The sequence below is a fragment of the Pygocentrus nattereri genome, chromosome 7 (genome assembly GCF_015220715.1).
Source record: "Pygocentrus nattereri isolate fPygNat1 chromosome 7, fPygNat1.pri, whole genome shotgun sequence".
NCBI lineage: Eukaryota > Metazoa > Chordata > Actinopteri > Characiformes > Serrasalmidae > Pygocentrus > Pygocentrus nattereri.
Genome location: NC_051217.1, coordinates 15,360,373 through 15,383,616, shown reverse-complemented (window position 1 = coordinate 15,383,616; position 23,244 = coordinate 15,360,373). Strand labels below are relative to the sequence as shown.

Below are 23,244 nucleotides of genomic sequence, written 5' to 3'. Positions count from 1 at the left end.
AAAAGAAGCCAAAACCAAGGTGACAAACCTGAGATTAGATGTGACCATTGGCTGGGGAAAATACTTAGAAACGCTCTAGCATAAGTCCCTGTGTCTAATCAGATGACACTCAGCATTAGTGGGCCAGCGTGAATCATCCCTCCTGAATGCTTCTCTGTTATGCTTTTCACTGTATACCATCTTACTGTAGGCTACCTGTAACATCCTTCTATATTCTTTATTGGATTTTCAGTTAACTAAGAAATCAGCGATAAGCCTCACAGCTGCTCAACACTGTAAAGAATTCTACAGTGATGTGCTGTGTTGAAGCCAGTGTAATATTTTTAATGTTTTACACTTTTGCACAGCATCCAGTGTTGAATTATGCAAAACATTAACAGTACAGACAGATTATACTTCATTACTCAAATGCAGAATGGCTACTGTTGTAATTGTGTCACAGAATTCAGACGCTTGCAGACATTAAAAGAGGCATCAGCTTTAATGTTGAGATCCACAATCAAAATCATAATCCAGAAACAGGCAGAAAGGTCAAAACACAGAAAGGTAATAGCGGAAGCAAACAAACCAAAGGGGCAGTCCAATGTTGTCGTGGTAATACACGAGTGAGGGTCAGAACACAAAAGAAGAATTTTCAGAGAAAACAAGTCTAATGGGGAAATCCAAAAACAGAGATAAACAAAGCGCAGATCATACATGGGAAGGCAGTCGGGAAGGCAGTCAGAAAAACACCCAGTAGTTGCCATGAAACAAACAATACCTCGCAATGAGTCTATCTGAAGCCCAGGCTTAAATACTAACTAAAAACAACATGTGATCAACACACAGGTGGAACCAGTCAATAATCAAGTGATTGCGAACACTGATAGGTACGTGGGGGAGGATCTGGAGTCAGCTGATCTCCCAATGTATTCTGGGAGATCGAGTCCATGTGAGGGTCTTGAGAGGAAGTAGGAAGTGTCTGGCGACTGTGATTTCCCAGGTGATTCTGGGAAATTGAGTTCATTTCCTTAGCAGACGTGACAACTGTAGAAGTATTGAAAACATTAAAACAGCTTTACTGTAAAACTGGTTACCAGAAGTAATTTTCTAAAGGAGTAAGGGACCACAATATTTAATGCAATTTATTTATTTTTTTCTGTTGTCCGTTAAGTGATTTTTTTTTTTTTTTTTATCCCACAACTGGGGAAATTCCACCTCCGCATTTAACCCATCTGTGAAATGAAACACCACATACACACTAGTGAATACACACACACTAGGGGGAAGTGAGCACACTTGCCCGGAGCGGTGGGCAGCCCTATCCACGGCACCCTGGGAGCAATTGGGGTTTAGGTGTCTTGCTCAAGGACACCTCAGTCATGGACTGTCAGTGCTGGGGATTGAACTGGTGACCTTCCAGTTACAGGGCCAGTTCCCTAACCTCCAGCCCACGACTGACCCCTAAATGATAATGTTATATAAATGATAAAGAGCTGTCTGAGTTGCATTAACATCCATAAATCAGGATAAATGCAATATGTTTTTACTTAGCTAGAGGGAAAATTAGTTACTATTAGCTTGGCTAACTAATGCCAGATAGCTATCTAGACTACCTAGCAGAACCTATATCAGCATAAAACAATACATGGGATGTTAATGCTTATATATGACATGCTACTGTACAGCAGAGATCTGCACTCATTCTCAGGGGACCCGCCACAATATCTTGCGGTGCAGCACTAAATTTCACAGCAGTGGAAAACCTACCCACTGTAGGCAGGAGCGGGCCAAAGCATGCGTGAAGAGAAAAATACCACAAATTAATGAATAACCTAAATAAACTGGAACAAGCTCTAAATCAGATATAAATAATATACAATGATAATAGTAAAGCATTTAAAATAAATGAAATCATTCTAAGGAGTTGTGGAGGAACTAAGCAAAATATCAAATATAACTAGTCTGTGGTTTAACTCCTGCTTTGTGTTTACTGGTATTTGATGAAGTTATTTCACAGTGAGCCTGATGACTATGACTGCCATGTTGTTTCAGCAGAGAATAGTGTATTTGTGAATAGACCATGTCAGATATTGGATGTCACTTCGCCTTTGATGGGCCAAAGTGTTTTGGTTGCGGGTAGTAGCAGGACAAAAGATTTTAATTTTCTGTAGGAGCAGGTTGAAATCTTGTGGGAGCGGGGCTGAAAAAACAGTCCCACGCAGGTCTCTACCGAATAGTAGACTTCAGTGTAGAAACTTTCACTTTGTAAGTATCATTGTCTTTGTAAGTAACTGATAGAGAAGGCCTGATCAGTGTTTTGGGGGCTGATACGATCACAATACCAATCAAGGGTGGGGCTAGACTGTTAAGACCTGTTCACATCAAGTACAATGTTTCTGGACAACACAATGGATGTGATTTTAACATAGTGGAGCCTTGACACCAAACTAGATGTGTTTTTTTCTGTCTAAGCACTCTAAAAAAAAAACTTTTCCAACACCGCAGCTAAGTGGTGCACATGCTTGATGCATCCCATTTTACAAAAAATATGACAGGACAGGATGTTCCACCGCCATTCATTATACAGAATTAAAGCTGCTTAATGAGCGATTCTGGAGGTATTTTCATGAGTCAGTGGGGGGGATTTGAGGCTCTGCCTCTGCTTGTTGCTCCTCTCATTAAAAAGGAGCGAATGAACTATGGTTATGTACAGTGATTGTATTCACAGTCATCATTCATAGCCTTTCAGCTCTCATCCTCCATATATTGTGCTTAACCTCCACATTTTTATAGTCAGCGTGTTGCTTGTCATATAAGCTTTTGTGCTTTTGGCTTTAGTATGTATGTGTTTTCAAAACATGATTTGAGACAGAACAGATAATACTAGTCCTGTAGTCAAATGGCAAAAGGTCAAACGTCTCTGACCACTGCTATGGTAATGCTAGCTATAGGATTCAGTCTTTATGGGACAGTGTTATGTTAGCACCAAGATAACAGTGGTGTACAGTCACTTTCCTGCTTTGAATTCAATACTATACAACTCTAGCTTAAACATTGACTCACTTAGACTTTTTTAGGGTTTTTTTTTTTTTTGGTTGTTTTTATTTTTTTTATTTTTGTACATTGGATTTTTTTTAGTGAATCCTTTATTAAATACTTAAGCACAAAGCTTAAATATTTACACAAGACTAGAAGATTAGAAGTCTGAGTGACTACCAACAGCACATACGGCATGAACTGGATTCAACTTCCATCTGAAAATCCACTGCATGTTTTTTAGGCACCAGCACACCTCCAGGGATCAGTGCCACAGCAGTGCCCAGCATCGCTGCTCCGATTGGGGTGAATGGTTTTAGTGCCCTCCCTCCACAGAGCAATGGCCAGCCAGCCTCTGAACCCATCTACACCAACGGAATTCACCCTTACCCAGGTAAAATATGACTGGCAGCACCCATCCCATCATAGTAATCTGTACAATGGAGCAAGTAGAGAATCTTTCATGTTATTTTATTAAACAAAACTGTCACTTGAAGATGCTTCAGTCTCTGCTGCAAGATTTGAGTTTGTGTGAGGGGCTGTCTATAATTTCACAACTGAAAAGAGTAGGGTAGATTCATGATTCAGCAGATACTAGAATATGCTAGAACTGTAAGCTTATATTCTTTATTTTGGCAACAGTTTTAACCAGTAGCGACAGATGTAGCCATAAAAGTAATGGTTGTTAATGGTAATATATCAAGTTAGCTAGCCAGAAATGCACATTTTTAGGAGATCTATTTAGTAATGCTACATTACTACAATAACACACACATGCACACACACACACACACACACAGATATATACATTTTTAAATATATTTTATAATTATTTTACAGAAACACTGCAAGGGTGCCAATATTTCTGGCCATGACTATATAAGCCACTAGGAGAACTCTTTGCTTCAGTCGTTTTAGATGTTATTATGTGCCTTATTAGGCTATAATGCAGTTATACAATTATATAACTACTATGCAGCTACTACCTACCCTTTCTAAAGTCTATCTCCCTCAACTGGACAAGACCCCATTTCAGCTGAGAAAGGTTTTCCAACCTTTTAATTATCCAGGCTAGTGGCTTACCCTGGAGCCAGTATTGTCATATATTCCTTCCCCTGTTTTGTCTAATTTGTTGCAAACTCTTTTTTTCTCTACTCTATAACCTTTTCTCTCTACAGCACAGAGTCCAACAGTGACCGACCCTCTCCAGCAAGCATATGCGGGTGTGCAACACTATGCAGGTGCTTTCTCTCTTCCTTTTATCTCTCTTTCTGTCCCTCGTAGTTTCTCTGCATCTTCCTCCATGTTGTCTAGCAGCAGTAGTCTCCTTACAAACTCTTACAAAACCATCTGAAAATTATTTTTGGCAAGCTGGATTACTACAAGAATCTGTTTGTATTCACCTTGCCAGTGTGTGAAAATGTAACTTTTAGAAGTCTATTATTACTGCCATACATTTGAAATCATACGAAATTATATAGTTAGTTACATACTGCATTTACGTTCAGGCTGTGTTATTTCAAGGGGTTGTGTGTATTTCTTGGCTGCATATTTCTTAAGCGCTATCCCATTTCAAATAAACACATAGGCTCCTTAAAACACAGAGAAATGTACTTTTCTTTTGACAAAATCTGAGGATGATATATCCTTCTCTGCCTTAAATTCCCATAAGTCCAAGCATTGCAAGCCATTGCGAAAATGGAGCTCCACCAGTTTGGAGGGACCGCAATAGCATTTGTTTCAAAAATCTGTTGCAGTTTATCATAATTTATGTGAGAAATTGGCTATAAAGGATGTCCTTTCATTAAATTACTTTAAGGATAACTAGACCATTTTTTACCATTATTGTTTTTACTATTATATGAGCATATTTGTTCAGCTCACAGTGATTTAAGTAAGTATGGTAAAGATTAATACTGTAGCGAAGACGACATCTAACAAGGGAGGCAAATCTGAACATAAAATGAAGCTCAACACAACACCCAGGCTGGCGAAGCAGGCTAATAGCCAAAGTTGAATTTAAACTTAAATTACACAACTAACTAGGGAGCGGCAGTGAAGAGCAAGTTAATGCAAGTCAAGTGCAAGGAATATGTCAAAACAGTAAGTTTAATGGGGAAGGAAAAAGCTTTGTTAATTGTAATGTACATTAGTATAATGAGATTATATTCCAAGTGATTTTGAACCATTTTATTTGGTTCATTCATCATGAGATGTTTACATAATATAAAGTGCAGTTAGTATTTTAAAGAGAGTAAAAAGGTTTTGAAGTGACCGCAACAATATGTACTTACTTACATGTGTATCTTGAGTGCCTCTCCACACTGTATACTGTCATGTACTGTCTCTAGAGTTAAAATGCTTAGTTGTTCGGCTATTATACTGTCCATATTTAACAGCCTCAGCGGCCTCAAGAGTACACAGTTCCCATTCTTGTCAGAATTAAAAAAAAAAAAAATAACAGAACTGGTCTCAGAACAGCACGAAAGGATTAATATAACCCCCTAACTCAATAACAGAGTGTACATTATGCAGTTTCAGAGATGGTTGTGAGATGTCAAACTCAGCTGTAGTGCAGGCATTCATGACTGGGATTATCAACTTGTTCTTTCTTATCCTCTCCAATTTTCTGTGAACCTGATTTAAAGTCAACAGACTAAAACTACAGGACTGCAAATGTAGGATCAGGTCCAGAATTGTGGTCTAGATGCAAACTTATTTACTAGAGAAGCACTTAATACAATGCCCCTGTCTCCTTCGGCACTGCCTATGGGAGGACTGCTTCTATAAAAGCCCTTTTAAACAGTTTATTTTCTCTGGGCACTGAACCACAGCGAAAATGAGGCCGGCCGGCTCTGAGCCATAATGTAATTTATTTATTCAGTGTCTGGAGAGTGAGAACAATAGAATAATGATTTAAGTTGTTGTGTCAAATCTGGGAATATTGATGCGAATTCCCCTTGCTTTCCCCTCATCTGTCTCCTCGCAACAGCAGCCTATCCTGCCGCCTATGCGCCAATCAGCCAAGCGTTTCCCCAGCAACCAGCCATCATCCCCCAGCAACAGCGCGAAGGTAAGAGTGGCCCAACCCACCCCTGATAAAAGGTGATAATTGCTGTGTTCCATCTGTATGTTCTCAAGTCTGAATTAGCAGGGGAGGAAAAGTGGCAGGGAAAAGTGAGAAAAAGGCTTCATGTGAGAGTTTTTGGGGTGAGCGCTAAAAAGGAGATCTTGCTAACTTTCAGCACATAAAAGGCCTCAGAGAGATGAACGGTATTTTAAGAAGGAGTGTGAGCATTTTTTTCTTATGCTAACAACTTGTAGCAGTTGCAGACACAGGGAGAACAATATGCATGCATAAGCCAGAAATGGCCAGTCTCATAGGTTTTGTCATTAGCTGCATATTTTATCCCTCATTGTCTTAGTTTTAAGACTTAGTTTCTTAGTCCAACACTGCCCATCAAGTGACAGATTTTTTTTCCTCTATATCTCAGCTACCTCAGCTAGATTTTTACCATAGTTGTTTTATTTCTATTCTTTTAAAATTTTCTTTTTCTTATAACCTTTTTCTCTTGACTTTTTATTTGTGATGTTCACTATACTTTTAAAACTGCTTCATGTTCATTTTAAGGATGCATACTAAATATCAAACAAGCCTACAACAAAATGTTAAAGTGTGACTTTACCAGTAATTTTAATGATGGTGAAAATTAGAAACAGTTATTAAAAAAATGTTTTCTTCCACTTTCCCAAATAACAACAGATAAACAGTGAAGATATAATACATTTGGAACTGTTTCTATCAGGGACACAAGATTTGTAATCACTGTTCATGTTAAGTATCAAGAGGGGGTTCAACACCCAGCAGCTTCTCCATTACAATTTTTTATACTGCTTGAAATCATTATATCCTGCTTGACATGCAGAGTATAATAAAACAAGAGAAGCAGAAAGGAAAGTCCTTGCAAGTGCACTGTATCATCTGTAGCTTCAGGTTTTAAGTGATGTAAAGTATCGCAAATGGCAGACATAAAGTGCAAAGTGTAGCTAAATAATAATGGAATTCATTCCCTTTGGTGACCACTGTCTCTGTTCTCAAGGGCCTTGGATTTAGTGGCCCATACTGTAGCCTACATAGTATATTTTATGTAAACTTGATTTTCAGTTTCTGATTTTCAGCTCTGTGTGTCCTGAATTTTGGTTTCTGTTTTGGCCAAGAATATTCATTTATGTGCATCACTAATTACTGCATGGGTATATCACCATACACATACTTCAGAGTCTGTACAAAATGTGCTGCAGTATATCAGTGAAGCAAGGCTGACTGACAAACTGAACTACATCACTTGTCTTTTGAAATTTTTCAAAGTTTGATTTTAACTGTTACTGTTATAGCTGAGCTATGGCCTTGCTAATATTGTAAGTATGTTTAGCTTCAACCATCAGCTTCATGTTCATCAGCTTTCTTAGAATGAAGAGCAGGTGTCACCTAAACAATGATTTGACCAGTTTCTTTTAAAAAGCATTGAAACTCTTTTGAGCCGAAGGTGGTCTAAACCCCTGAAACAGTTTATTTATCTAGATTAGATTAAACAAAAATGCAGTTTTACAATCTAAACAAATTCGTATTTCATTTGCAAATTCACTATTAAAATAATTTTAAGAAAACATTTGCAGAGGCTAGGTGTCCTCAAACATTTGATGAGCAGCATTTAAAGCCTACATCCTCAAAGCACTAACCAATAAACTAACATTCCATTGCCACCAATACCTCCTTCTCTTGAAAACAAAGAGGCAAAGGCCTAAGCACAGAGATTTCACTTTCTTATATCTACTTTCACTTTTTTTCCACTGAGACGCAGGCAGAGAAACTTTAGCCAGCATGGTACTCATCTATTCCAATTCCCTCAGACTGACTAGCCCTCAAGTGGATATATATTTGAATATATATTTGAATTGTGTATGTGTGTCTATTCATGTTCTAAGTCTACTTTTTGAATCTTTGTGTATGTGTGTCTCTGCAGGGCCTGAGGGCTGTAACCTGTTTATCTATCACCTGCCGCAGGAGTTTGGAGACGCAGAGCTCATGCAGATGTTTCTGCCCTTTGGCAACGTCATCTCTGCCAAAGTATTTGTGGACCGGGCCACCAATCAGAGCAAGTGTTTCGGTGAGTTCCCGCGATGCTCATAAAAAAGAAAAGCCAACATATCTGGGGAAAAAAAGAGAGAAAAAAGCATGGCACAGTCCTTTTGGAAATCGTCTCATGCCCCACTTCCCCCATTGCGATTAGTTTTTTTTCCCCCCTCTTTTTATTTCCCATGTCTCCACTAATCAAGTTGCAATTAACGTTGGAAAAGTGGCGTCATGTCTGACTGGGCAGGGAAGCAAAGGCAAGAGGGGATTCGTTTCCCGTTCCCCCGGATTTTGCTCATCAGCGAGCGTTTATAGGATATTAAACCTCAGAAGAGCTCTAAGCAGCACAACCTGAAAGACTTTCACTCTGGTGCTCACTGCCCCCCCCTCCTCCTCTACTCCAGGCTACAGGCTTTGGGAAATCATGCCTTTCTTGCCCTCGAGCTCTTTGCACCTTTGCATAAGTTCTGGCCTCCAGCCCAAAACATCCCAACTTGAGCTCCCTTCAGTCTCAAGCTCTTTAAGCTGACTTCTTTTTTTCCATGACTTCTATTCTGTACTGTACACCAGGGTGGTCACGATTATTCAGTTAAACTTGACTGTGATATAATCAATCATAATTATGTTCTCAACAAGATTGTTAGGAAATTACATGAAGGGACTGTGCCTTTTTGAGCTGGTAGCGCTGGTGTTAGAAAAGCACAGGATGTAATGTATAATGTTGTACTAGCACTTCTTGAGAAACTTCTAAAAATACTCATTCCAATAGGTGGAACTGTGTTAAAGGTTTAAAATGGATAGTTCATTTTTTGATCCATTGTCTTTGTAATTCTTTAATGAAATCTTGTTCCAGCTAAGCATTCTGTAATCTTTGAAAGACCATTCATGCTTTCTGGTTGTTCACCTGGGTCCCTTTTTATTGATATGCCTTTTTAAAAACTCTGATTGCTTAACTAAATCAGTAGATTGCTTAATATGACAAAAATCTGACAATATAGTCATATACAAAAGTTTGGGCAACGTGCATCAAATTACATTTTGTTGATTTGATATGAAAATAAGTTAACACATAATCTACAGAGAACATACTTTTTAATGGACACCTTTGGACAGTGGACCTGAAAATACTGAGAAAAAAAATAAAACATTAAATGTGGCCTGTGCAAAAGTTATGGCACATAACATAATAATTGTGCCCTAGGATTTACAGAAAATGCCATATTTAAAGGTGCACCCTACAGAGGATGTATTTACTTCAAATCAACAAAACACGTAAATTAACCACTTGTGTTCAAAACTTTGCATACATCTGTACTATAATAAAATAATTGATGGTGACAAGCTTATTGCAAAGAAATTAAAATGATTAGTTTATTAAATAAATCTGTCAGTAGGTTTTTCACCTAGGACACCTCCATGTATGTTTACATTCAGCCCTGCCCATAATTTTCTTTCTTTGTGTTTCCTTTTGGTTTTTGGTGTAGGTATTGTGAAGGGAAAACATTATGCTTCTACACATCACTGTTTTCAGAACAAAACCTCACATTTGCATTGTTTTTCAGTTTTGAAATAATTTGAAAATAGCTTTTGTCATTTATATTGTGCCAAACTTTCATGATGAATGTGCCAAAAGAAATGGCCCAAAATTGCTTGGAAATATGTCTGGTTCCATTGTCTTACATTAAAAGTAAAGTAGGTTTTTTCCTTCTCCTGTGAAGTTACCATTTTGGAAAAACAAGGTTTTTTTTCTGACAACAGTGATATATTGCTTGATTAAATAATACAAAAACATTGTCCTGACAAACAAATGCTAATATAAAAATATAAAAAGCTTCATTTGAGGAAACGTGGTGAAGGCCAGAACAAAAACAAATGTATCTATGACATGAGACAAGAGTCACTGGAGGAAGTGGAAATGCATATATATGTTATTAGCAGTGGTCATCCCATGCTGGCCAGGTTTAATGTTTGCAACTTTAACTCCAAAAGCATTTCCTCCATGAAAGTGGAGCAGCAGAGAGGTGTGAGGCAATGGCCGAATCTTAAGGGACATTGTGTTCCTTTAATCCGCAATGATTACTCACTCAGTATTGACATTTAACGTTATTGACAGTTAACCTGCCTCTTTTAGTAGGATTAACCAAAGAGAAAATGGATTTTAAAGAGTCTTGTAGATTCACAGTGCACTCACACACATACACACACACACACACACACACGCACACGCACACGCACACACACACACACACACACACACAAAGACACACAGGTCCACACCAGTTTGTTTTTCCTTTTCCAGTATGTGGAGTCATACATATGTATAATCATATGTTCCATATACTGTAAAGGCAAAAGTCAGAGACCTCTCTTTAGTTATTCAGTTTTTTTTAACCTGTCATGTCTGGCAATTTTTGCAATCGGAATGGTAATACGAATGTACTGATGTACCAAACATATTTGTTTTCACAAGAAAAGCTCTATAGGTTACTAAAGCCTATTCTTGTTAAAGTTTGTATTTTATTTGTTTGGCCAGGCCTGACAGGCAATAAAAAAGAGGACAGGAAAGAAAGAGAAGAAGGGAGGAAAAAAATAAATAAATAAAATAATAATAATAAAAATAATGATAATAATAATAATAATCAATCATAATAATGATAATTAAATAAGTAAATAAATAAATAGGGAAAAAAATATATATAATAGAAACAAAAAAGAAAGAAACAGAAAAAACAAATAAAATAAGTAAAAAACCAGACAACTAAAATAAAAATAATAATATAATAATAAAATAATAAATAAAAAAAAAGGGTAGGGAAAAAAACAATTATACAGAAATACATACATATACATATTCACATATCTATACATATGCAATTTGAATGGAAATTAAATATTCAAAGGAGGATCTCTAACTTTTAAAAAGAATAGATTGAAAACAGAAAATTACAAAGAACAACTTCAAAATCTTGTATGACCATATTTTGTCTTTATTACTCTCATTCTTTTTTGCTTTTAGCTTTTCAAACAAATCTGCAGGAATATATCTTCACACCTAAAAAGTTCAATCTTAGTTTTCTGCTTCTCACAATGCAATTCTTCTCAAACACTTTCAATGATGCTGAAGTCTGGATGATTTGCAAATGTTCTTTTTTCTTTTTACATTGGGTAAACATTTCATGATGAATAGACTAGTGGCCATTCCAATGGCAGCCTAGAGATTGGCTCTGGAATTTTTACTAATCCCTATGAGTGTGTTGTAAGATGACTAGGATACTGTTGGATCTCTGTTGTGACTCTGTGTTGAGCTGCTAGTGAGCAATGAGAAGTGACAATCCTATGTTTATTCATTAAAATTCTCCTGTAAAGTTACCCCTTTTTTCTGGTATGACATTTTTACCTGATGGAGATGATGTATGGAAGATGTTTTGTTTTGTCTTGACTACCACACTTTATTTGGATGCTCCCCTATAGACGTTCTACAGATACCTAATAAAATCACTATCAAACTTTCTGGAAAAGTTCGGTTGATTATCAACAGCAGTATGGTTATGGTTAGATGTGGGTGTAGGTTTTTCTTTGAGGTTAAGGTTAGGGTTAGGGTTTACGGTTAGGAACAGATTTAATCAAATCTTTCATACTGAGTACAGATTCATTTAATGCAATCTTTCATACTAAATACAGATTCCTTTAATAGATATTTAGTTGAATGTTACTTAAAGACACGCTGAGGATTTACAAAGCATCTAAAGTGAACCATCCACATAAAGTGTTACCAAAAATCCTCCACTAGCTTTTGGATTTGTATGTTTTATTTTTAAAATATCTCTGTCGCTTAAGAGACTGTGAAATTTCCACAGCCTTCTGGTGATTGCTTTGTCACTAGCAGTTCATGAAATATAGATATAACATGAAAATAGATAGAAACTCAACTGCAGAAGCCGTCTTGGGCCATTTCACCTTTGGCCACACCATGAAAGAATCTTTAATGTCTTGCCCTGAAGTAAGTAGCCCTTGTAAAGCACACGGTATCCTATAAAACAGCCCAGCACTGACTGATTTACATAGCTCAAGAGCTGTACGATTTATTGCCCTTCCAATCTGTCATCTCCTCTTTCCCTCCTTTCCCTGCAACTCGCTCTCTTTACCCACCGTAACATTCACTAGAAGCAGAGGCAGATTTATGAAGGCAGGTTTGGAGGGGATAGAAGTTGTCTGACAGGCTTGGCTTATTTAAAGGGTTTGTAAAAGCTGTGGTCTTATCTCTGGCCGCCATGACAAAAGCATGGCCTCTCCCCCCAAATTAAATTGGAGCTGTAGCCAGGTGATTGAATCAGCTGGCAGGCGGAAAATTTGGCCCGTCAATCAGAGAGGTGGACGATAAGGAAAGGGCAGGAGAGCCGCGAGATCATTCCGCTTCGACACACGAGTGATAACTCAGCGCAACTGTAACAGGAATGTTAACAGGAACAGAGCGAGTATGGTGGCCCAAAGGATCCAAACCACTGACCCATACGCTAACACACTGCCATTTATCCCTCAGTTACCAGCCTTGTTTGAAATGATTTAGTGTTGGTCTTAGGCACTCATTTGCTATGAAGAGAGAGCTAGACTAAACATGTTGGACGAGTGCCCTGGTTCAAGAAGAGATATTCTGAAACCAAGGGAACCTGCTCACCAAGCTGGCATCATAAAAGTGAAAAAAATGATAAAACTTGCTTTACTATCTCAGTAGAATGGGGTATGGTGCAATTATATTCCTTAACTAAAGGTATTGAAAACATATCCTTGTCGGTAACACCAAAGGACAAGTGGACTACCACTCCAATGACAGTGCAGTACCTTTTTTCTGACAGTGTACAAAGACATTTTGGATAAGCTTTGGATAAACTTTCCTGTTCCAGCATGACTGTGCCCCCTTGCCTCAAGTCCTCTGAACACATTTTTGTGTTGAATTGGAGCATCACTTGTTAGCCAGACATTCTCATTCATCATCAGTGGCTGACCTCACAAATGTTGACATAGAATCCTTCAGATATGCTCCAAAATCTTGTGGAAAGCCTTTCCAGAAGAGTGTTGGTGGTTATAGTTGCAAGGTGGAGGCTAACTCCATATTGATGCCTATGATTTTGGAATGAGATGACCAACAAGCTCATACAGATGTGATGGTCAGATGTGCAGGCTTTTTTCTCCCTCTCTTGTACAAAAAATGGTTCTTTAAAGTACCATCCACTTGTTCTTTATGGATACAAAATTGGTTCTTCTGTACCATTTTATACCATAGCTTTTTGGTTCCATTCATTTTTCACCCTCATTTTTAAGACTGTGGAAAGGGGGGGGAATACCACAGCAGTCTGTCACACTGAAATGTTTGCTGATTTATTCTTATTGTTTATATATAAACCCTAGCTTTTTGTAATATAAAGTACTACCAGTACATAACCTTTGACTATTGCTTTGCTTTTTCTCATACTCTTTTGGCATTGGTGCCAGGACATTTCTTAATTCAAATCCATTCAATTCGTGCCTATGACCTCCCTCTCTCTTTCTCTCTCTCTCTCTCTCTCTCTCTCTCTCTCTCTCTCTCTCTCTTGCTCGATCTCTCCAGGCTTTGTGAGCTTTGATAACCCATCTAGTGCTCAGGCTGCCATTCAGGCCATGAATGGTTTTCAGATCGGCATGAAAAGGCTCAAGGTCCAGCTGAAGCGGCCGAAAGATGCCAACCGCCCTTACTGATCCACCAACATCCACATCCAGGTTAGAACCATAACTCACACTGCACAAGTTGTACTTCAGCACTATTTGAGCTAGAATAGTTTTACCTGAAGAGATTTCTGTATTGCAGTATGTTAAGTACATTTATATAGGATAAAGCCTAGATGTGATAAGCACCATACTCAATAACAATAACAACACTCCACTCAGCCATAACTATTAGCAGGAGTTTTTATTCCATAAGTATGAGATGGATTGAACTACAATTACCAAGGAAGCATTCAGCCAATTACAGAGGACCATGACTATCAAACTGTATAATCTACAGATGAAGCAAATTCATACTGGATTAAAATCATGCCACAACTATTACCATTATACAGTAAAAACTGCCCAAACTGTAGATTCATACTGGATTATAATCACTCTACAATTATTTCTGGTAGACTATAAAAACTATACTCACTGCAGATTCATACAGTATTAAAAAAATGATTGTTACTGTCAGATTGTAAAAACTACATACATTGCAGGTTTACACTGGAAAAAATCAAAGATTTCATTTGTAATCACTAAAATGAATGATCTCCACAGATAAATCTAATTCAGCTTTAGATGCCTCCATCTGTACATCATGTTCACAAAGCCTTAGACATTTAAGCTGGTCTATTTGAAAGCATACCTCATGTTTCAGCTGTAAGCGTTTCTGTCAACACGTAGCATGCAATATTGAAAGCAATACAAAATGTGATGGATGTTTTTGAGCAAGATAGATGTGATTGTGTGTTCAATATATAATGTGGAAATAAGAAAAAAATGAAAGTAAAAAAGAAAAAAAAAAAGTGACCAAAGCTATGGCACAGAGACATTTAAAAACATTATGAAAACAGTTGCAGCCCAGGCCCCCTGAAGAGAGGAATTTTCCACAGAGCACATGATAGACAGATGTCCTCAAATTAGAGCACTGGGAGGTTTAAGAATTACAATGGCCCACACAGTGAGGATCTGGCAACCCACAACTCCAACTCAAAACAGACTTCTCACTGGTGTCAGCAGGAAGGCTTGTGTGTGTGTGTGTGTGTGTGTGTGTGTGTGTGTGTGTGTGTGTGTGTGTATGTGTGTTAGACCTAACTTTCTCCATACAGACACTTCTGTCTTGTACTTGTTGCCTCTTTTCAGGAAACTCATTGTCTAAGACAATGTCTCCGAATGTAAGTGTTCATTTCATGCTCTCACTGCAGTCTGGCTCCCTTCCGTCTCACTGTGTGTTCGTGTGCTTTCTGTGTGATATTTTTTTGCGGTTAAGAACAACACATTTAGTACTAACTTGCTGATGAATTTAGAACTTGCTCTCATTTCCGTTTGCATTGTTTTCACTTTCTTCATGGAGTCTTTTCACAGTTATAAAAAAACAATAAATATGTTTTAAATGATTTCGTTAAGTGCTTCGGTAATGCTCATAACAGTTCCAAGTGAAGGAAAAGAAATTCCATTTTTCCGATTTGTTTTTCTTCTTTTGCACCTAACCAACCTGAAACCCAGGCAGGGCCAATCATAGCTCAAGACTGGCTGCCCTGTTGCCTAGCTACATGAGCTTCATGTCTACGCTCAGGGGGGGCAACAGTTACCCACGGCTGTAAGTTCAAACCATGGTGTCATTTTCTTTTGGATGACGTCATGTGTACTGCTGTGGTTGAGTGGCATGACGTGCTGTTGATTTGTTACTCTCTTTCTCTATATCTCTCTATTGTGGCCATGTTTTTTGGATTTTGTATTTATGGAGTGCAGTATTTTGTTTGCACTTTTGGTAGCTGGTAGCTGTTGTTTGTAAATCTGCTGATTGGTTGATTTTCCATGGGATGTGAACTTTGACCCCTTTTTTGCTGTCGTAATGTGAGTCGTGTGCTCTTGTTATTTTGCGTGTGAACTTGAGAATGTATGGATATTTTGCTCTTTCTATCTCTCGCTTTTTTTCTCAACATGAGCTGTGAATCTCTACGTTTTTTTTTTCCTGTTTGATCTGATCTGCTGTTTTTCCTCTGTATGTACATCTGTTAAGCAGCTGAGGTCTACTTTTCAGTCAGTGACTGTGGAATATTTACGATGACACCATGTTTGTAATTCCAATTAAACAACCCCCACTCTCCCAAGTCGTGGCGCAAAGGCAAATGTTGACTCTGGTCTCCTCTCCTCTCCGTGCTGTTTTCCATTGTATCTACATTTGGAGCACTTTCCTGTAATTGTTTTGTTTGCCCAACATGGGGATTGGTTCCTGTTTACTTATTTATGAGGTTGCTAACCAATTACAGAGTGATTGCGGAGCTGCGGGCGCTGCTGTGGACCCACACATGGTGACTTCATCAACCACCCCCCCTCCTCACAGACATGCAGATAATAATGAAAAAAAAAATACAATAAATGATTTGGCTTCGGCTGCTACCTATTTTTTTTCCCCCCTGCTAACAAAGCCCTACTTATTCAGCTCACTGTGAATTATAGATAGTGTTATAATTCAGAACTATCACAGTAACATAATGAAATATAATGCAGTACATTAAGATTTAGCATTGAATCAGCAAACCCATCATGCTGATTACTAGCTAATGATGATATAATAGTCTTAATACATTCATGTTGCCATTCAGTACATTTTGTACTCATGCTTCTTTAACAGGAAAAAAAAGATGACATACTCAAATTAGGACAGTATCACCTGGACAAAATGCAGTGCTTCAAAAATACTGCAACTATATCCAGCCTTCCTTTTGGGGAATATGAGACATGTTTCAAATATAAGCCAGTGTTCTTTTTAAAAATAAAATAGCAATAAAGATGGGATAAGGCTGGATTTACTACCTTTTTCTTGTGTGCACCAATTTTAAATGCATTGAATCTAGATGCCATTACTAATCTCACTCCAGCAGGAACTATAAAAGCTACAATTGGCCTGCTTCTCCAAAATACCTTCTCTGCGCTATTTAACTGTGTAGATAAGAGAGTTCTCTAGACATCTTAACCAAAATGAAACCGTATAAAACAGCTAAATAAGACACTTTACTTTTAAAGATGTTCTTTGTAAACTAATGCTGTCCAGCTAAGTGACATTTGATGACTACACTCTTAAAAATAAAGGTGCCAAATAGGGTTCTTTGCATGACGCCATAAAAGAGCTAGTGTTGTATTACTCAAGTTCGCTCTCTAAATCAACAGTCTAAGTCTTGTCTGTCTCAACATCATTTTCTCTCAGGCTTGTCTCGTTCCCCGGGTAAGATGGATTCGGAAATTGCTCTCGAGACCAGCCGAGTGCAAAGGCTCTGTCTGAGTTTTTCTATCATTATTGAATATCAAAAACCTGAAAAAAACAACCTTTTCTCTACATGTTTAAATAAAATCTGTTCCCTGCCAGTTGAGGATCTATTCTTTCAGGGCAGATCAGTTTGTTTTCATTCAGTAATAAAAATAGATGCATGTTGTTTGGATTATATTCCGCTGTCCTAAGACTAAGTTGGCCTAACGTTATAGTATAATAAGAATAAATAATATTCTTAGGCTCTAAGTGACATTTTACAAAATGTATTAAACAATTCAATATTATTTATTAACATATATCATGTGTACTGAATGACTAAGAATGTACAATGAACTACAAATGAATTTGAGTTTTTTTGCTCTTCTTTGTCACATTACGTTGTAACACTGTCTTATCCATTAAGACATAAATATAAGAGGGTAACATGAAGTATCTAAAAACTGGAAACTAAGAAATGAGCCAAGTTTTGTTCAGCTGGCTCATTAGTGTTATTTTCCAGGAAATGTATTTATTAATTTATTGATTTACTTATTTAATTAGTCATTTATTTCCTTTTATTGATTTCTAGTCATTTATTTATATCCTATCTTCTTTTGACTTTCTAAATCACATCCCATAAAAATGCACCAGATAAGATATTGAAAGGAAGGAACTGCAAAGTAGCAGCTAAGCTGCTTTAGTCTTTTGTTGTATCAGGAGTTCGTGAAAAGAGTGGCATTGGAGTTATTTATAGAGCAACTGTGTTTGTGCTGTGCATTTATGTGGTAGATCCCACCCCCACCCCCCACCTTTGAATTACTTCTGCTTGGTAGAGCTAGAACATCTATAATCAGATCTTTTCACACAAAGCCCTGATGTTAATGCCTCTGTTTCTCCCTGCAAGCAGAACACAAGCTAGCCATGTTTCTGTCTGCTTGATCATCACATTTAACAAGAATACTGGCCAGAGAGAGAGCCGGACTAAGGAATATGGTACATATTACTGGAGTGGAGACTGTTTTTTTTTCTTTTTCTCCATTATGAACCAAGATCTGCCCATATGTCTTACACGACAAACTGAATGTCTGTGTGCATTTCTCATGTTTTCCTGACACGCAGTCATCTATTAGCAGTAATACATGTTGTTGCTGTCATATCAAAACCTCATATGTGTGTGTATATATATATATATATATATATATATATATATGTGTGTATTTTCTAAATGATTTTCAAAGGTAACACTATTATGAGAAGAACTAGGACACTATTGGCTCTCTGTGTGTTAGACATTATAACTCTGTACTGAGCTGCTAGCAAGAAATGAGGGGTGAAAGAGGAATGTAGAGAACCTCTTCCAATGAAAACTGTATAGACCTCTGCACAAAGAAGGTCACATCAAGATACAAGAGACATGTAGTTTTGTTGTGACAGCCACTATATTTAACTTTTTTTGCTGATCAGTCAAATTATGGCAAAACCATAACATTTACTTACTAGATTCTACAATTTAATGGCCATAACTCCATACATATGTAAACACAAACCGGAGATACAAACTTCAATTCTTGGATTTTACTATGCATTAAATATGCAATGATTTGGCTATTTTACTGTTTTAAATAGGCTACACCTCACTGTGCAAAAGTCAGAGACCACCTTTCATTTATTAATATTCAGTCAAAACATCAAAAGTAAAACGTGCATTCATTTTTCAGAAGATATGTCTGGGGAGATATAATAATTCACTTACACTGGGGAAAGTCAAAGAATATAAGTGAAAAAAACAGGTTTTCCCATAACTGGAGTTCAAAAAATCTAAGATACAGAGAAAATGGGACAATGACCATATAAGACCTGATAGACCACCAAGACTGTTACCATCAGATAAACAACACTTGCAGCTTTCTTTGAGAGAGAGGAAAAATCAAGCTTATTCAGATTAGGCAGCTCAACAGTATGAATCTGAAAGGATGTGTAGCTGTCAAGAAGTACCTAACTGAGAAAGAAAGAGAAAAGCTGATGATGTTCAGAACAATGGACTGAGCAGCCCAGAGCCCAGACCTTAGTGAATGTGTTTGGGATTATTTGGGATGCGAGAAGCAGAGATTTTGATGGTGTGGAAAAATGTCTATGCAGATTTCTTTAAAAAATTGAAATCAAGTTCCAAAGGTAAAGCATTGGTACACTAAATACTAGAAAATTTGAAAAAATAAATAATACAGTTAGACTTTATCTGGAAAAAGTTTATCTGGAAATTAAACTAATGGATGTTTTGACTTTTGCACAGTACTCATGAATATAAAACTTTCCAACAGCTGAATTTTACTTGCTAATATATGAAACAAGATCATTTATTGTATTATTTAAAGTTGAATTGCACATATATTGTAGGCAGAACACAAAAGCAATATACTTATGTTCTGACGTGTCCATAACAGGTTATTGTCAGCCTGTAATGAAGTGTCAAATCTGTTCATGTAATTACACTTCAGTCATCTGCTATCAAATTGTCTTCATCATGTTTGTCTGTTTGATGCTGCATGTGTTTCTCTCCCTCTGCTGTCATGGTGACTACTTTTCTACAGCACTAGGCTGACTGATGTAAGATCAGACTCAGGCACTTTATCAAGAAGTGTTTGACAAGCACAGATACACGAGCGTCTGTCCCTTAAGAACACAATGCATAGCTATAAGTGACTCCTTTCAGTTTGTGTTCTGTGGGTGTTTTTTCTTGATGTTGGCTGTAACTGTTGGTGTGCAAAGCTGGAAAACTCTCACTTAAGCGTATGTGTGCAGAAAAAAAAACATTTTCTTTTCTTCTTTTCCCCCTGTTTTCTCTACCTCTTCCCCCTTTCTCTACTTCTTGTTCTCGCAGGATGAAGGACTACAACACCTTATTTCCACAAGTGCAGTATAAGTACAAAAGACTTCTTCGCTCTGCCACATATCATGAAAGAAGAGTGGTCCCTTGATTCTGTGGGAAAATCGTCGAGAGATGTTTGACTGGGTGACTAAAGGAACAAGGAGGATTTCTTTCTTGGCTAAATGTTTCTTTTTTTTTTCTCTCTCTTTTTTTCTTTTTTTTTTTTTTGCTTTGGCATCTGTGGAAGCAAATTTTACAGAGACCAACTTTTTTGCTGCTGTTTTTTAGACAAGATGGGGGAAAAAAATCTTTATAGACACATTATGCTCAAAGCATGCATACACAGATATACAATCACACATGTAGACACGCATAAACAAACCCTTTGCACTTAGGCAGACATGCATAAAACAAAATGCAATTCAGAAAGAAGCATATTTTGAAGTCCTCATGTAAATACTGATATCTCTATTTACAAGCGCATACATATACAAACACACAAACACATACACACCAGCCTGCTGCCATTTTGGTTTTTGTGCCTAAACAGGTGTTGTGGTCTGTGCCAGAAAGCTCTGGGGAGATGGAAGAGTGAACGGTAATCCAGGATTATTTACATGCATCATTCCTTAGGAAATAGGGACCAAAGGACTACACGCTTTTTAAAAGAATATAAATATATAAATATATACATATATATTTAAAAAAAAAAACAATAACTCTTACCTTGTAGCTGCAAGTATTACAAAATAAAAATAGTAGTAGATGAAAGAAATAATTAAGTCAGTATCTAGTGGCCTATGTGAGGTTAAAGTTAAAGGAAATATTGATTCTACAGAAAAAAAAAGAAAAAGTAAAAAAGAGTGAGAGAGAGAGCGAGAGAGAGAGCAAGAGAGAGAGAGAGTGAAAAAATCAGAAAAAAAAATGCGGTGGGGGCTGACGGTTCGGCAGCTGTTTTTGGTGCCGGGCTGTAGAGTAGACATGTAGATTAGATTATAGCAGTAGATTTGCTAATTTTTGCTGTTTTTTTATTTTAAACAAGAAGAAAATACTTGAACTTGTAAAGAAAGGAGGAAAATGTACAAAAACTGAACATAAAAAGAAGAAAAAAAGCAACAAAAAATCTACAAAAAAAAAAAAAAATCCAGTGTCTGTCCTGATGGGCACCAAGCCTCTCTCCAGAACATATTTAACCAACGGATAATACAGCTCATCACGATCTCTTCACCACGCCATCCGACAGCCACTATGGAATTGTTTGGAAGAGGAAAAAAAAGAGAAAGCAAACGTAAAAGGAGCGTCTCTAAAGTCTGTACTTGACAGGGTGCAGGCTTTCCATAAGCCTTTTTGTTCAAGCGACAATCCACTGTAAAGACCAAGCTACTGGATATGGTGTGTACTCTCTTCTTTTCTTTTCTTTAGTGTTTTATTTTATACTATGACAGGGAGTGTGCTATCTAGACACTTATCTCATGGTTGCTACTGCAGTGGAGAAAAAAAAGGAAGAAGTAATCCTCAGAGAGTGGACTTAATGAAGTAAGGGACGAAAGGAAGAGGACAAGGGAGTCGATAGCTACAGAAACTGCCAAACGAACAGACTTGGTATTCAAGAGGTAATGAGTGCGGTGACATTTTTTTTTTTCTAAGTAAGAAACAAATCCATTAGAAATAACACCACGCCGATCTGGGGAGGTCCGCTAAAGCCATCGCAAACTTAGCGGAACGCTTGAGGTTACCAACAGATGTGTCTTTTTTTCTCTTTTTTGCAGATGTATCCAGAACTTTTATGGCAAAGGCAAAAACAACAAAAAAAAACAAAAAAAAAAAATGCACTCGCAGCACTAACAGCTGAAAGCTTTTAGTCATTAAGCTTTGCCGTAATCCAATGTAAATGCAACACTATTAATATGCTCTCCCTAATGCCATCTATTACCATAAGATGGGGAAGGACTTTACCATGGTCTGAACAACAGTCATTCACCCTCTCCCAAGCCTGTATTGCACTCAAAGGGGAAAATGTTGTCAATTATCTCAAAATTCAATGTAGAGAACATGCTCATTAATCAGATATTTGGGGTTTATGTTCATGATTGTACTCCTTTAAGCAGTCACAGTTTTCTATTTACCTGCAATGCTGCCAACCAACCCTGGTTATCTTTTCATTTTAAAGGAAACTTGTTTATTTTTAGGAGTTTTTTCGAGACATCTTGTAAATTTTCCACTAAATTTTCATCAGTTTAGCTGTTCACTGTAAAAAAAAAAAAAAAAAAAACATATTGAGGGACATTTTTGGAATTGAAAACATCTTAACTGTAGGCAGTAAATCTAATACTTCTTATATCAGTGTTACTGCTAGATTGTTTTAATTGGTGGCAAATTAAAGCCCAGATATTGATAAACTATATAGACTGGATAAACATATAATTTAATTGGAAAAATATTAGATATTGTCTACATTTAAAATGTTTTTGCTCACCAAGATGTTTTCAGCAACACAGTGGTGAAAAATGTAAACTTAGAGGCCTATAATATTATTGAATATGGAATGAACATTAACCCCTTAAAATTCCAGCCTAATTACATTCTTATTATTCAGTAACTACAAGAACTACAATGCAAACAGGCTCAGTAATTACTAGGTTATAGCAGTGGGTTATAAAAGTTTAGCAGGTCCTGGCAATTTAAGGGGTTAACCTGCTAAATCCACTTCTCCCCTATTGACTTGGGCATGGGTAGGCCCAAAGCTTCAATGGACCAGACAATGCAGTGGGCAGGAAATTATGGATGTCAACAACCAACCCTGACCTCTAAACTTTGATGCCAGCATATCAAACCTCGCTTTTATCCTTTAACATGAAAGCTCCCTTGAGGATTCCCAAAGGACCAAAACCATGCAATTCTAATCTGCTGCCTCCCCTTGCCAAATGAAATTTGTCCTTCCTGCCTGCTTGAAGTTGACTGGGTTGATTGATTTTAATGAGGAAATTAGGAGTTGTTCAACAGTTCTGCCTGGCCTGCCCACATCTGAAGGCTGGAGACCCTCTTTTGTTCAGAGTCGTATGTAAAGTAGATTCTTTACCTACACCTCTGTCTCCAAAGGGATTGTACTAAACTGGAAACACCTGGGCTTCACGAAAACAGTTGATACTTTATACATTCAGATGGTCGTAAGGCTATGATGCTTTTACTGATCCCTCACTGATAGAACATCAAAACATTTAATGT

At 37.4% G+C, this 23,244-nt stretch overlaps 1 protein-coding gene across 8 annotated transcripts in view; it reads left to right on the top strand.

Annotated features, from left to right (window-relative positions):
* si:dkey-205h23.2 (CUGBP Elav-like family member 6) overlaps positions 1-22,300 on the top strand; it is a 205,927-nt gene extending 183,627 nt beyond the window's left edge. For 5 of the 8 annotated variants that reach the window (XM_037539902.1, XM_017706375.2, XM_017706546.2 and 2 more), the window contains exons 8-13: positions 3,263-3,412; positions 4,197-4,259; positions 6,011-6,091; positions 8,043-8,186; positions 13,758-13,906; positions 20,032-22,300. In XM_037539902.1, coding sequence (XP_037395799.1) covers positions 3,263-3,412; positions 4,197-4,259; positions 6,011-6,091; positions 8,043-8,186; positions 13,758-13,885 — 566 coding nt within the window. In that variant the 3' untranslated portion in view covers positions 13,886-13,906; positions 20,032-22,300. Of the gene's footprint in view, positions 1-3,262; positions 3,413-4,196; positions 4,260-6,010; positions 6,092-8,042; positions 8,187-13,757; positions 13,907-15,406; positions 15,501-20,031 lie in introns of all 8 variants that reach the window. The other 3 variants (XM_037539903.1, XM_017706459.2, XR_005130457.1) reach the window with 2 other exon arrangements.
* The last annotated feature ends 944 nt before the right edge of the window (positions 22,301-23,244 follow it).